At 47.3% G+C, this 14870-nt stretch overlaps 1 protein-coding gene across 2 annotated transcripts in view; it reads right to left on the minus strand.

The window, feature by feature from the left end:
* Nucleotides 1-14341, minus strand: part of AGFG2 (ArfGAP with FG repeats 2) — a 61256-nt gene extending 46915 nt beyond the window's left edge. The window contains exon 1 of one of the 2 annotated variants that reach the window (XM_033924835.1): nt 13741-14341. In XM_033924835.1, the coding sequence (XP_033780726.1) occupies nt 13741-13907 (167 nt within the window). In that variant the 5' untranslated portion in view covers nt 13908-14341. The remainder of the gene's footprint in view (nt 1-13740) is intronic. The other variant, XM_033924837.1, reaches the window with a different exon arrangement.
* Between the last annotated feature and the right edge of the window lie 529 nt (nt 14342-14870).

Below are 14870 nucleotides of genomic sequence, written 5' to 3' on the forward strand. Positions count from 1 at the left end.
TTTTGATGCTTTCCTTAGTGTATAGCGCTACTCCTCCTCCCAATTTACCCACTCGGTCGCAGCGAAGTAGGTTGTACCCTGGTATAACCATATCCCACCCATGTGATTCCGTGAACCAGGTTTCAGATATCGCTATCACGTCAAGATCAGCATTTGTTATTTCAGTCTCTAATTCTAGAATCTTATTGCCCAAGCTGTGCGCATTAACATACATGGCCCTCCATTTCTGTGAAGAGTTTACTTTATGAGTTAGTGTGGCTCCTAAATTATCAGTGATATTGCTCCCTGAATTAATGTGGATGTCATTGGTACTTACCTTAGACTTGGTAGTGTGAGTGCTACTTGCCTCCTCAGGGTGGTTTCTTACTGCTCTGGGATATAAGTATGTACCCTCCCCCAACTTACCTAGTTTAAAGCCCTATGGAGTAGGCGGGCCAATCGATGTCCAAATACGTTTCTACCTCTTCTGGTTAGGTGGAGTCCATCTGGTCCTTGTAGTCCCTGGAGCGTCTCGCCGTGGTTTAGAAATCCAAAGTTCATTTCTCTGCACCATTCTCGGAGCCATTCGTTAGTTCGTTGAATACGCTCTTCTCTAGCTCTGCCTTTGTTTCTTACTGGAAGAATTGATGAAAAGACCACCTGTGCTCCTATCTGCTTCAACTTCTTTCCCAGCGCTCCAAAATCTCTGGGTATGTTCTCTGTGGTATTTCTCGCAGTGTCGTTTGTGCCTACATGGATGAGAAACATGGGAAAATGATCATTAGGTTTTAGAATTTTGTCTAGGTTAGTGGTAATATCCTGGATCTTGGCTCCAGGGAGACAGCAGACCTCTCTTGACTGCAAATTAGGCCTCCAATCGTGCAGGTAAGGAAACACCTGAAGGTGGTGGGAACGTAGAAAAGCGGCCACCACAATCAGACATTTGGTGAACACTCTTGGAGAGGAGGCCAGACCGAAAGGTAGCACCTTGTATTGGTAATGACAATGGTTGATCATGAAGCGGAGGTACTGTCTGGAGGCCAGATTGACCGGTATGTGAGTGTATGCTTCTTTGAGATCTAGGGAACATAGCCAGTCGCCTTGATTGAGAAGAGGATAAAGAGTAGCTAGAGAAAGCATCTTGAATTTCTCTTTTACCAAGCATTTGTTGAGATCGCGAAGATCTAAAAAGGGTCTGAGATCTCCTGTCTTTTTGGGAACTAGAAAGCAACGGGAGTAAAATCCCTGCCCCTTTTGATCCAGAGGAACCTCCTCTATGGCGTTCAGAAGAAGGAGGGATTGAACCTCTTGAAGAAGGAGGGAAGACTGAGAAGTGTTCAAAGCAGACTCTCTTGGCAGACTTTGGGCAGGAAGAGTCTGGAAATTGAGAGAGTAGCCGTGGCGGATGATGTTGAGGACCCACTGATCCGAGGTGATGATTTCCCAACGGCTTATGAAATGAGTAAGGCGTCCTCCTATGGGCTGCTGAAGATGGGCAGAAGGAGGGAGACTGGCTATGTCCTGGAGAACCAAGTCAAAAGGGTTGAGATGATTTCTGTGAAGGGGGAGGTTTCACCTGCTGTTGCTGCTGTGGTCTAGCAGCTTGCCTCTGTTGTTGCCTCTGACGCCTGGGTTGCTGCTGGGTCTGAGGTAAAGGACGAGCCACAAATCTACGTTGATAGGCCGATTGTTGGCGAAAAGGCCTAGTAGGTGGGGTCTTCTTCTTTGTCTTAAGGAGAGTGTCCCATCGAGTCTCATGAGCTGAGAGTTTCTGAGTAGTGGAGTCCATGGATTCTCCAAACAGCTCATCCCCCAAACAAGGTGCATTGGCCAGTCGATCTTGATGATTGACATCGAGTTCTGAAACTCTGAGCCAGGCCAGTCGCCGCATAGCTACCGACATAGCCGTGGCCCTAGAGGTCAGCTCAAAGGTGTCATAGATTGATCTGACCATGAACTTGCGCAGTTGTAAGAGCGATGAAGAAGTTTGGCGAAAGGCAGATTTTTTACGGTCAGGGAGATATTTCTCAAAAGATGACAAAGTCTGAATGAGATGCTTAAGGTAAAAAGAAAAATGGAAAGCATAGTTCCCTGATCTATTTGCTAGCATCGCATTTTGATACAACCTCTTGCCAAACTTATCCATGGCCTTACCTTCTCTGCCAGGAGGGACAGAAGCGTATACACTAGCCCCCGTGGATTTCTTTAAAGTAGATTCCACCAGTAAGGACTCATGGGGGAGTTGCGGCTTGTCAAAGCCTGGAATAGGTATGACCTTATATAAGGAGTCCAGTTTGCGGGGAGCTCCTGGGATGGTCAAGGGTGTCTCTAGATTTTTGTAAAATGTCTCTCTTAATATGTCATGGAGAGGCAGTTTGAGAAATTCCCTTGGAGGCTGGTCAAAATCCAGAGCATCAAGAAATGCCTTGGATTTTTTGGATTCAGCCTCCAAGGGAATAGAGAGAGATTCACACATCTCTTTGAGAAAAGAGGTAAAAGAAGTTGCATCAGGTTTAGAGGATGGATCCAAAACAGAAGGATCGTCTTCTCCTGATGAACACTCTCCCTCTGAGAGAAGAGGGTCCTCCGAATCGCCCCACAGATCAGGGTCCCGCACTTGAAAACTGCGGTCCCGGGATTCCGGTGTGGAGGGTTCTAGGTGTCGAGTTTTATGCATCGACTTCCCAGACCTCTGTGAAACGGTACCGGGAGATGTGATAGGCTGTGTCGGCGCCGATGTTTGAACAGCCTGGTGTAAGGATCTCGGTTCCGGCGCTAAGACTGGCATAGATACCGAGGAAGTGGTATGCATCGGTACCGACAAGGTGGATGCCGACAAAGGAGGCTGCTCCACTGTCGGTACCGGAGGCTCAGACCGGACCGGGACTGGAAGGCTCGGTGTCAGAAGGGCAGGTAACAGCTGCTGTAGTTGTTCTTTAAGCTTGCAGGACGGCGGCAATGCGCTCGTCCAGTGAAGGCACCGGTACCGCTTTTTTCTTCTGCGGTACCTTGGGTGCCGCTCTACACTCCGAAGAGGAACCCGATGTCGAGGGGCTTACCTTAATCGGAGCGGAGCGCTTCCGCAGGTGCCTCGAGATCGGCAGGATTGGGCTCGCTGCCACTGAGACCGGAGGGCGCTCCAGCGGGGAAGGCTTCTTAGCCGGCTTACCTGAAGGGTGCGACGCCGGCGCGGTGTCGACGAGACAGGTGCCGACTGCGTCGGGGTCGAAGTGGGGACCGGTGCCGCCGAATCCGACATCTCGGTACCAAACAATAATCGCTGTTGGATTTGTCGATTTTTTAAAGTTCTCTTTTTAAGAGTGGCACAGCGGGTGCAAGTAGACGCTCGATGGTCAGGACCAAGACACTGTAGACACCAGTTGTGCGGGTCTGTGAGTGAAATTGGTCGAGCGCACCGCTGGCACTTCTTAAACCCGGGTTGAGGGGGCATGAATGTAAAAACGGCTTCAGCCAAATCGAAGGCCGAGGCCTCGATGGTGGCAACAGGCCCCGCTGGGGCGAAACCGAAAAAATGAAAGAAAAACGAATTAAGTTTTTTTTGTTTTTTTTTTAAACAAAGAAAAGAAAATAAAATGAGGGAAACAATATTTCCCAACGAGTTTACGCGAGCGGGAAGGCGAAAATAGAAAAAAGTTTTCAACAGCCGTTGAAACGTGTGTCTTCTTAGCTCCGCGGAAACTAAGAAACTGGGGACCGTGCACCTCCGTCGGGCGGGAAGGCACTCGCGCGTGCGCGGTGCGGCCTGCTAGAACTTTCCAAGTTCTTAGAGTGCAATCACTCTAAAATTGTCCGTACCGGGGCTCCGTCAGTGCCGTCACCCATCAGTCAAGAATATGCTGCCTGCTTGTCCTGGGATAAGAGAAGCATCCTTCAGTGGTTCAAAAGCAGCCTCTCCAAAGCCCTGCAAAACGATGTTAAGATTCCATGAAGGGAAAGTAATATGCAAGGAAGGACACAGACAAAGCACCATCCTTAAACCTGGTCAAAGCAAGATGAGCAGTAAGCGAACTAGTGCCTTTGCGCGCTCGAAAACACAAAAGGTCTGCAACTAGAACCTTCAGGGGGAGCGACTGGCAGACCTTTTATCTGAAGGAAAGCCAGCACTACCGAAATGGGAGCCTTTTCAGGCTCCACCTGAACCCTAGCATACCACTGAAAGGGACTATAGCTGAACTGCTTCAACTAATAGCCAATCTGTCAATCAAATCAGGAAAGATTGCGGAAGACAGGAAGGTGGCGAATGTTACGCCAATCTTCATAAACGGTTCGAGGGGAGATCCAAGTAACTACAGACCGGTGAGTCTGACCTCGGTACCAGGAAAGATGGTAGAGGCGCTGATAAAAGACCGCATCATTGATCAACTTGACGGACATAATCTGATGAGGACCAGTCAGTACGGCTTCAGCAAAGGACGATCTTGCTGCACTTCTTCGAGGGAGTAAACAGGCAGATAGACAAGGGTGATCCGGTCGGCATTGTATATCTGGATTTTCAGAAGACATTCAACAAGGTTCCGCATGAACGACTACTTCGGAAAATTGAGAGCCATGGAATAGAGGGTGAAATACTCACGTGGATTAAAAACTGGCTAGCGGATAGGAAACAGAGAATGGGGGGTAAATGGACAATACTCGGACTGGAAGAACGTCACCAGTGGGGTGCCACAGGGCTCAGTGTTTGGACCCGTGCTCTTCAACATATTCATAAACGAACTGGAAATGGGTACAATGAGTGAGGTGATTAAATTTGCAGATGATACGAAGTTATTCAGAGTAGTGAAGATGCAGGGGGATTGTGAAGATCTGCAACGCGACATAACCACGCTCGAGAAATGGGTGGCGACATGGCAAATGAGGTTTAATGTGGATAAGTGTAAGGTAATGCATGTCGGTATCAAAAATCCCATACACGAATACAAGATGTCCGGGGTGGTACTTGGAAAGACCTCCTAGGAAAGAGACTTGGGAGTACTGGTCGACAAGTCAATGAAGCCGTCAGTGCAATGTGCGGCGGCGGCAAAAGAGAGAACAGAATGCTAGGAATAATTAAGAAAGGCATCACAAACAGATCGGAGAAGGTTATTATGCCGCTGTACCGGGCCATGGTACGCCCTCAACTGGAAAACTGCGTCCAGCACTGGTCGCGTATATGAAGGACACGGTACTACTCGAAAGGGTCCAGAGAAGAGCAACTAAAATGGTTAAAGGGTTGGAGGAGTTGCCAAACAGTGAGAGATTAGAGAAGCTGGGCCTCTTCTCCCTTGAAGAGAGGAGACTGAGAGGAGACATGATCGAAACATTCAAGATAATGAAGGGAAAAGACTTAGTAGATAAAGACAGGTTGTTCACCCTCTCTGAGGTAGAGAGAACGAGAGGGCACTCTCTAAAATTAAAAAGGGGATAGATTCTGTACAAACGTAAAGGAAGTTTTTCTTCACTCAGAGAGTGGTAGAGAACTGGAATGCTCTTCCAAAATCTGTTATAGGGGAAAACACCCTCCAGGGATTCAAGACATGTTCCTGCTGAACCAGAACGAACGCAGGTAGGGCTGGTCTCAGTTAGGGCACTGGTCTTTGACCTGGGGCCGCCGCATGAGCGGACTGCTGGGAACGATGGACCACTGGTCTGACCCAGCAGCGGCAAATTCTTATGTTCACTGTTGGAAAGCCTCCCAAGCTTTGGCATAAAAGCCATAGTAGAAGGTTTCTTCAAGCACAAAAAAGTAGAGATAACTACCTCTTAATAACTGTGCTTCAGCAAGGCTGAGCACTCAAGAGCCATGCAGTAAGACCAGATCGCAGAGGGTTTTCCATGGACACTGATCCCTGACTGAGATGATATTGATGAAGAGAGAGCAGGAGCTTCTCGTCCTGCTAAAGACGAACGAGATTCACACACCACGGGTGACAAGGCCAAGATGGAGCCAAAAGAATCATCAGGCTAGGATATGTTGCTATCCAGCAGATGACCTGACCAACCAGAGGCCACAGAGGGAACACATACAGGAGCTTATGAACAGGCCAGGGTTGCACCAAAGCGTCCAGCCCTAGGCTTCCACACTGCGTTTTTCAACTGAAAAAGCACTTGGTATTTGAGTTCTCTGCTGAAGCCATCAAGTCCAGATGAGGCTGTCCCCAGCACTGAACAATCAGACTAAATGCCTTCTGCCAGAGGGACCATTCTTCCAGGTCTAGAATCTGTCGGCTGAGGAAATCTGCCTGAACATTGAGATAGAAGATGAGCTGCCGCCCAATGAAACAGCATGTAAGCTTCCTGGCCTAGGGAGTGCTTCTCAGGCCCCTTTGACGAGTTATGGACGTCACCACTGAGGCGTTGTCAGAGAAGACAAACTGCTTTTCCTACTAGAATGGGCTGGAAACAAGTAACGCCAGCCAAATTGTGAGTACCAGACGACTGATTGACCAATGTTTCCGATGATGAATCCACTGCCCCTGAATGGAACATTCCCCGCAGTAAGCACCCCAACCTAACAGTGTTTCCAACGATGAGTCCACTGTCCCTGAATGGAACGTTTCCTGCAGTAGGCACCCCAATCCGAAAGGCTAGCATCCATCATGAGTCATCCAGTCTGATATCCGAAGAAGCCTGCCCTGACAGAGCGCCTCCCCCTGAAGCCACCAGCTCAGGATGCTGCAAGCTGGCTCCGTCCAGGGGAGCAGCATCTGAAGGGGATGACACTGCAGAGACCACCGAGAGAGAAGGCACTCTAGTAACGGGCGCATATGCGCTCAGGCCCAGGGAACCACCACCAAAGAGGCCACCATGAACTCTGGAACCTGAAGATACAGCTAGAAAAGCTCCGAGCTGCTACTGAACTTTCTGTCTGTGAGCCTCGGGAATAAACACACAACCCTGCCTGGTAATGAAGAGAAGCCCAAGATACTTCAAGGACTGAGAGGGCATCAAATCACTCTTCTTGAAGTTGACAATCCACCCCGTCTGCAACTGAGACACTACTGTCTCCACCACACTTCAAATGAGACAGAGCCCAGATCAATCAGATGTCCCAGGAAGGGTGGATTTGGATCCCCTGCTGGCGGAAAGCTTCCACAACTACAATCACTGACAAAAATGCAAGTGCTGTCACAAGGCCAAAGGGCAGAGCTGTGAACTGGAAATGCTGTTGCAGAACATGGTGATGCTCCAGGTAGACTGTAATATGGAGGAAAACTTCTGTGATCCAAGGACACCAGAAACTCTCATGGAGAGACAGCAGCTGTCACCATGAACTCCATTGCCATTCAGAAAAAAAAAAAGGAATTTGCAAGAAGCAGGAGCCCGACTTCAGATCTACAATGCGTCTCCAATCCTTTCCGATACGATGAAATATAAGGAATATCTGCCTAAGCTCCAATTCGTGTTCTGGAACAGGTTCTAGCATCCCGATGTCTAAGCGGCACTACAAAGTATCGCGGACCTTAGACTCTGTTCTGGTCAACTTGCTGGAATCCAGAAATCAATCGGGAGGCAGGCAAAGGAGGACTAACTAGTGTCCAATTAAAGTTGAGTCCACTCCTGAAAAAACTGCGAAGTCAGCATTCGATGAGTAAAACCACACCCAACCCCTGGTTCATTGGGGCTGTTTAGGCACAGCCACTGTACAAGAACCTGAGAATGCCTGGAATTAGAACCATAGAACGCGGGCATAGCCCCTGGAATGACTCTGGGAGGAAAAAACTGTGTATCACCAACGACACCTGCAGGAGGAACGAAGAGTACTATAACCCCATCCCGACATCCAATAAAACTTGTTCACATGGATCAATTTAAAGTGGTGCTCAGCAACACCTGTGTAGAAGTCATTCAGAGCTATACCCACAAGAAGCTGGCCCTTGAGGGGGGAAAAAAAAAAGACATCTGCCTAAGGTGATCGATGAGGCAGTGTCCCCCAGTCCAACGACGGATCCAAAGAGTCTGGCGAGCAGATGCTACACCAGTAAAAAAAATGTAATAAGAACTCGAATAAGATCATAAAAAAGTGCCCGGCTCCTAATTCACCCCAACCATCACCAGCAGAGAACAGGCATGCACCTCCACAGAGCACGAATTGCGCAAGCTGGAGTGACAGGCACGCACAATAAAGGAAACAGCCACCGCCACTTTCCCACCTGAAGATGCCACTAGAAAATAATGTTTTATAATATAAAATCCACCCTGCGATCCTGAGAGTCCTTAAACCACACTCTCCCATCACTATGGAGGGCTGTGCGTTGGACAACCAGAGCCACAGCGGAATCTACCTCAGGATGTTCAAACCTGCCAAAAATCTGGATCCAGGCAATAAAGCAGAGACATAGCTTTAGAAAGTCAGAATGAGCTTTCTGGGGCATCACACTGTTCTGAAATCAGGCCAAGGATCTGTGGACTGAATGGAAAAAAGGGCAAAGAAGAACAATTCAGGACCAAAGCCAGAAAACTGTGAAAAACGGACTTTTAAATCATTCTACAAGCCACCCACAGACTCGCACGGGAAGGGACCCTGGGTACTTCAATAAGGTGGCACACAGCAGGCTGGCTCCACAGATCTACCGGAGCTTCTCTGTGAAGCTGCAGTCCACTTCTAGCAACTTGCTTGCAGAAAAAAAATTTGGAGGAGGCAGGAGCAGTTATCTGGGAAGGAGGTGGAGTAGAGAATGACAAAGGGAAAAAAATGTATCACCATTCTTGCCCCGTCCCCACAAGCTCAGTCCCCGTCCCTGCCCCATCCCCGCAAGCTCAGTCCCCGTCCCGCAAAATGTCAGATCCCATCCGCACAAGCCTCGAATAGTTATGATTTTAACTGAAAGGTTGCTCCCATATTCAAAGTTAACTGTCGATATGCCAGGAATTTCTTCCGTCTGGCTTGCGTCAATTTGGATACATCAGGAAATATTGAAACTTTGGAACCGTGAAATTCCGCATTCTCAGTCCTATAGAATAAACGGAGAACTGCCTCTTTATCTTGGAGAAAAACAAAGGTTACCAGTAAAGTTGCTCTAACAGTTATTTCTTCTTGAATTGATGTTTCCAGCATACCAGTGAGATCCAAGTCTCCTGATACAATCCCTTTGCCTTTCTCTTCTTTGGGAATATTCAAATAGTATAACTTTTGAAGCGGTGGCATATTATTTTCAGGAAATTTCAACACTGATTGTAAAAAGGAATTGAACAAATCTCTTGGAGTTTGAAGTTTAGATACCGGAAAATTCAACAGTCTAAGATTTAAGTTTCTATTTGCATTTTCCAGATTTTCCATTTTTCTAAGCAGCAAAGACTTTTCCTTTAAATGTAAATTCATAGAAGCCTTTATTTCTGACACTGATTTTTCTATGTTGTCCGTTCTATTGGACTGTTTTTGGAGTTTCTCTTCCAAAGTTTTAACTTGTAAATTAGTATTCTGTGTTGAAGAAAAAAGTTGAGAGCATACCTTATGTATTGACTCAAGTCCACTCCAAATCGCTTCCATATCGATGACTTCAGGTTTTACCAGAGGAGGGGGGGGCAATGATGTTCCGGGGAATACCCCATTAGCTCGCTGCTCCTCTGTCCCTGCTTCCTCACCAGCAACTGCTCCTCCGTTCTCCGTTGTCGACTGCAAAAGAGTCGGCAAGCCGTGAATAACTTCCGGGGTCAGGGGTAAGTTCAGCAGCGTCAGCGGAGAACTCGTCTCCGGCACCTCCTGCGCCGCCGACGGCGTCCCCGACATCCTCCCGGGCCGCGGAGGAGCTCCAGGACCCACTGGGCTAAGCGAAATTTCGCTCTCCAAGACCGAGGTCTGCCCCCCTCGGTCAGCGGATGCACCCGATCCAGCCGGTGTGGCATATGCTGTAATTGCCAACTGTCTCCCCGTTGAAATACCAGATGAGGCTGGAAGAACGCCTCTCTGTTTGCCCCTACGCTTGGGCATATTTAAGGTAAGAACTTCTTAAATGAGAGAAAATCGCCAAACCAAGCGGGAGCAGCTTTCAAGGGTGACTTACTCCGTCGCCATCTTGGATCTCTTTCAGTTACGTTTTCCCTGTAAATGCTGTCTTACCTATCAGAATGTTAGATATATATTTTATGATCCGGACCAGTTAAATTTCTTTTTAGAGGGTAAGACGGAATTTAGAGCTCCAGATCCCTCCATACAGTCCTCTATCCAGGCAGATAGTTAATCCAACCGTACTCTGTAATCTGTAACTCGTATGAGTATTTTTTTTCCTTTCTTTTAGACCCAACTTCCCTTGGAGGTGATGGACTCTCTCTCTTCAATATGTGGACTATGATTGGTTATATATGAGGAATTATTATATATAATTTAATATAATTATTTTCTTTTTCAATTGTTAATTTCTTTAGATTGTTGTTAAACAATTTGTGAAAAATATAAATAAATAATAAAAAAAAAAAAAAAAAGAATAGTTATGATTTTATACTGAACTTATTTTATTAAAGTATAAAAAGAGACAATATTCTGTACAATTGTCATTTTAAACACACAAATAATACAGAGCAAGGATCAACAAAACCCCTGTCTCCCCTTCCTTTCACAAATATTCCCTCCACTACACAAACCAAATTACTACAGAATGCTACATAGAAAAATCAAGCTAACAGAATACTTCAGTCACACATGACAGGAATAGTGTTAAGGGAGTGCAACTAGGGCAACTGTCCCCTGGTCAAAGAGAGTGAGCCCTAAACCAGCTGGAAGGTAAAGAAGCACAGCCTGGGCTTTGCGGTCTCCAGTTAAGACTAATACCAGCTCTAGCAGGATACATATTTCAAATCTGAAATATTCTAATCACAAAATATAAAATCATTTTTTTTCTACAATTTGTTGTCTGGTAATTTTATTCTTCAAATCACATTGGTCTCAGGCTTTAGTTTTGAGTTCCTTCTGTCTTCATTGTGGCATGGTTGGCTCCTGAAGGTAAAATAGGCGCAAGAGGAGCTGGGGAGGAGATGCCGAGTCTGACAAGGGTGCAATTTTTTAACCACAGGAGCAAAACTTTTTACCGCTCCTGCAGGGTGTTAAAAAGTCTTGTTCCTGTTCCCGCGGGGCGGTAAAAGGTCTTGTTCCCATCCCTTTGGTAAACCAGTTGCAAATGTCTCCATTCCTGTGCATTTACTGCGGTGACCACAGTTTACTGCGGTAAACGATCCCCATGTCATTCTCTAAGGTGGAGTTCAAAAGATAAAAATTGACAGCATTCTGCAAACTATTTGCAGGTTCATATGCAAAACCCTAGCATTCAGGACCACTAGATACATTGCACTAGAACAGTGTCTTGCAAACTTTGCGAGCTGGTAGCACACAAAATTGGGGGCCATAGCTCGAGGGCATCCAGAAGTGCGTAGACATCAATGTGATGATGTCATCACATCGACATACAAGTGCAAAGGCCCTCCAGACGGGGCCCTGAGACGCTAGTGAGGGGGATGCTGAAAAAGAAAAGGTGCGGAGAGGAGAGATGCCAGGGAGGAGGAGAGGTGCCAGCTGACTGCCTACAGGATATGCCTCTCGCTGCAAGAAGCATGTCCTGTAGGCAGCCAGCTGGCGACTCTCCTCCTCCATGACATCTGGCGGCATACCTGGGATCTCATGAGGCACACAGTTTGAAATTCTCCGCACTAGAAGTTGTCATTGTCATATTCCCGAAACCTGGAAGAGATCTCTTATTAACCAGAAATTACAGACCCATTTATTTCTCTTATCAATTATGGTTGCAAATTTTATTCCAAGCTTTTGGCTGATAGATTGGCCAAGTTAATGCTTTTACTTGTTTACTCTCAATGTGGATTTATTAAAGGTAGAATGACCTCAGATAATACCAGAGTTCTCTGCCATGTATTGAAGACTGTCACTTGTACTTTGATACCCCAGTGTGTTATGTCACTGGACACTGAGAAAGCATTTGACTGCAATGATTTTGGTTGAGAGATTGATATAGTAAAACTTTTGTATTCCTGTCACACGGACAGATTGAATGTAGATGGATATTGTATTTCATCTTCTTCCTTGACCAGAGGTACCCACCAAGAATGTCCTCTATTGCCTTGATTATTCAATCTGGCCTTGGAGCCCTTATTAATGGCTATACGGGCATATTCTAAAATTCAAGGTATTAATGTAGTCCCCATGCAAGTGAAGGTATCTGCAACGGACCATACCTAACTAGGAAACAACAGAGGTCCTTCCCTGGAATATTCGTTGTAGGAAAGCCATGATTGAGCCCTTTCACTTAACCTGGCCTAAATATTTGGATATTCATTTTAAATCCACTTGGAAAGATACCATGTGTCATAATACCGTGTTTCCCCGAAAATAAGACTTATCCTGAAAATAAGCCCTAGCATGATTTTAAAAGATGCGCCTAATATAAGCCCTAGTTAAGATCAACCCCTAAAGCCCTTCCCAAATGTCCCCGACACTCCAAGATTCCATCCCTGATACTAGTGCTGACCAATTCGTTGAAAAAAAAAAAAAATCAGACTCGTCAGTTCAGTGATCCCCACCCCAAGTGAGACCTGACATACCTCCACTCTGAGGACTACTAAAACAGTAGCGGCAGGACTACTAAAACAGTAGCGGCGGCAGTACTCTGAACAGACTTGCTTCGCAACCTTCCCCGCCGGGGCCTTCCCTCTGCCACATCACTAAATCCAAATCAGCTTCTACCATTAGAGCCTCTAGATTTGGAAATTTGTTTTGGGTATTGGTGTACAAACCTTTGTCCCGTTTCAATAATGGTATTTAATGTCTTGCATTCTTGAGAGTTATTAATGACCTTGGGGCATTTTTGACCCATCCCCAGCAAATTTAAAGCCCTCTTCCGTACATTTGCCAATTTGTAACTAAAAACACTTTATTCCTTCTTTGATAGATGGGCACCATCGCTACGCTCTTGGAAAATCATCCCAAGGTCATAAGAAGGATCAGGCTTTCAGCCAATTCCTAAAGTAGGGTACGGTAATCAGTTACGCATAGCCCCTCTAGAAGCAAGTTCCAAAGTGTGAGAGCTTACTCCTTGAGAGAACTTCAGAGGTTTCAAAAGTGCGTAGAGGGATAATTTATTAAGTACTCTGGTCTATTTCCTCCGAAGACCTTACTGAGTACAGACAGGGTTTCAAATCAGGTACCGATAGTTCATATCTCTTTTGCAGAAAGATGTAATGCGGGCGACTCCACCTGTCATTTTTCTCACCTGCTCTATACATTCTGAATTGTCGCTGGCGCAAACTCTTTGTGGCCAAACCAATCTACAAGGTATTTTTGAGCAATCCGGCCATACCACCACCACACAAATCACAGGGATCACATTTTCTTTCTAGCTGTGTGCAAAGAGCTTTTCTGGTTGATAACAAATGAGACTCAAGCTTCGTCTGAACTTGAAGAGATCAAAGCAAATGAATGGGTTCAGCAGCATCCCGAGCTTTCCAATCGGTGATTTTAGGGGCGATTCACAGTGTCAGGCTTTGGTCATCCACTCAAGAAGTTTGTATCTTCATGCTCTTTTTTTTTTTTTTTTAAAGCTGATGGAGGGGGAGCAATCAATTCATGCAAGCAAGGAGGACAGATCCCGGAAGTGTGGGCAGGAATAGCTAAATACAGGGCCAATTAGGGGGGGGGTTTCCCCCTGCGGATATTTACGGTGTTAGCAATACTGTTAGAATTGCACGGCTGTCCTAGGGACTCCACAGCATCAGCCCTATTAGCAGAGACGAGGATTAATACTCCTAGTAGCCAATACTCACAAGAGGCCGGAGCAGGAGGTGCACACGAAGCTTCCCACGGTGATGTCAATGTACGTCACCCCGCGCTGCTCGCACTCAAAGCAGTGGCGGTTGGGCAGGCTGGAGCCCAGCTCCCGCACGCGCCGGCCCCACACCTCTTCCTGCTCCTTCGCGGGCTTCTTCGCCATAACGGGGAGGGGGATGGAACCCGGGGAACCGTTTCTCGACGAACCTTCACTCGCCCACCGTTTCCCTCAGCAGCCGCGAGCCACCATAGGGAGCGGGGGGGGGGGACTCACTCGCCCGCACGACCACCCACCAATCACCTACCAGCGCTCACCTCTCCCCCAACCAAGGGGCAGGGAGAAGGCGAGAAACAACGCCCACTCGCACGCCTCGGACACCAATCCGCGCCACGCGTAATCCCGCCCCCGCCCCCCCCCAAGCAACGGCAGCCAATCCGTGGGCGCGAATCCGCCTTCTGCCGCGCGACCACCGCCGCCGCCAATCGGACTGGAAGGGCGGCCCAAAGCGGCGGCCAGTCAGTGGGGCGAAAACCGTTCGCCCCGCCGCGAGATCGACGCTATCCGATGCGCGAGACGCCGCCGCCAGCGGCCCGCCAATCGGCTGAGACGGACGAGGGGGCGCGAGACGTCAGAGACCGCGTAACAGCGCATTTCCAACCGCCACAAGCTGGGGGTTGCTTCGACTATATCACAGGGGTAGGCAATTCCGGTCCTCGAGAGCCTGGAGCCAGGTCAGGTTTTCAGGATCTCCACCATGACTATGTATGAGATGGATTGGCATGCACTGCCTCCTTGAGGTGCAAATCTATCTCATGCATATTTATTGTGGATATCCTGAAAACCTGACCTGGCCCTCTAGGACTGGAATTGCCTATCCCTGTGCTATCATAAAAGAGCCCGTGCCTCTCTCTAAAAGCAAAGTAAAGAGAAAAGCTCATGTTTTTGAGAGCTTCTGGAGTGACATGTTTGCTAGTTTGATTTTATCTGTACTGTGCTACATGCTGTTAGGTCTTAAAAGGCGGTTTTGAACCAAGTGTACTGTCACTTTTAGCTAATTGGGGCTGGAGGCAGGGTATTTAATAGAAACTCTTGTCTAAAGCAGTGGTCTCCAACCCTGTCCTGAAG

The sequence above is a fragment of the Geotrypetes seraphini genome, chromosome 16 (assembly GCF_902459505.1).
Source record: "Geotrypetes seraphini chromosome 16, aGeoSer1.1, whole genome shotgun sequence".
NCBI classification, from domain to species: Eukaryota; Metazoa; Chordata; class Amphibia; order Gymnophiona; family Dermophiidae; genus Geotrypetes; species Geotrypetes seraphini.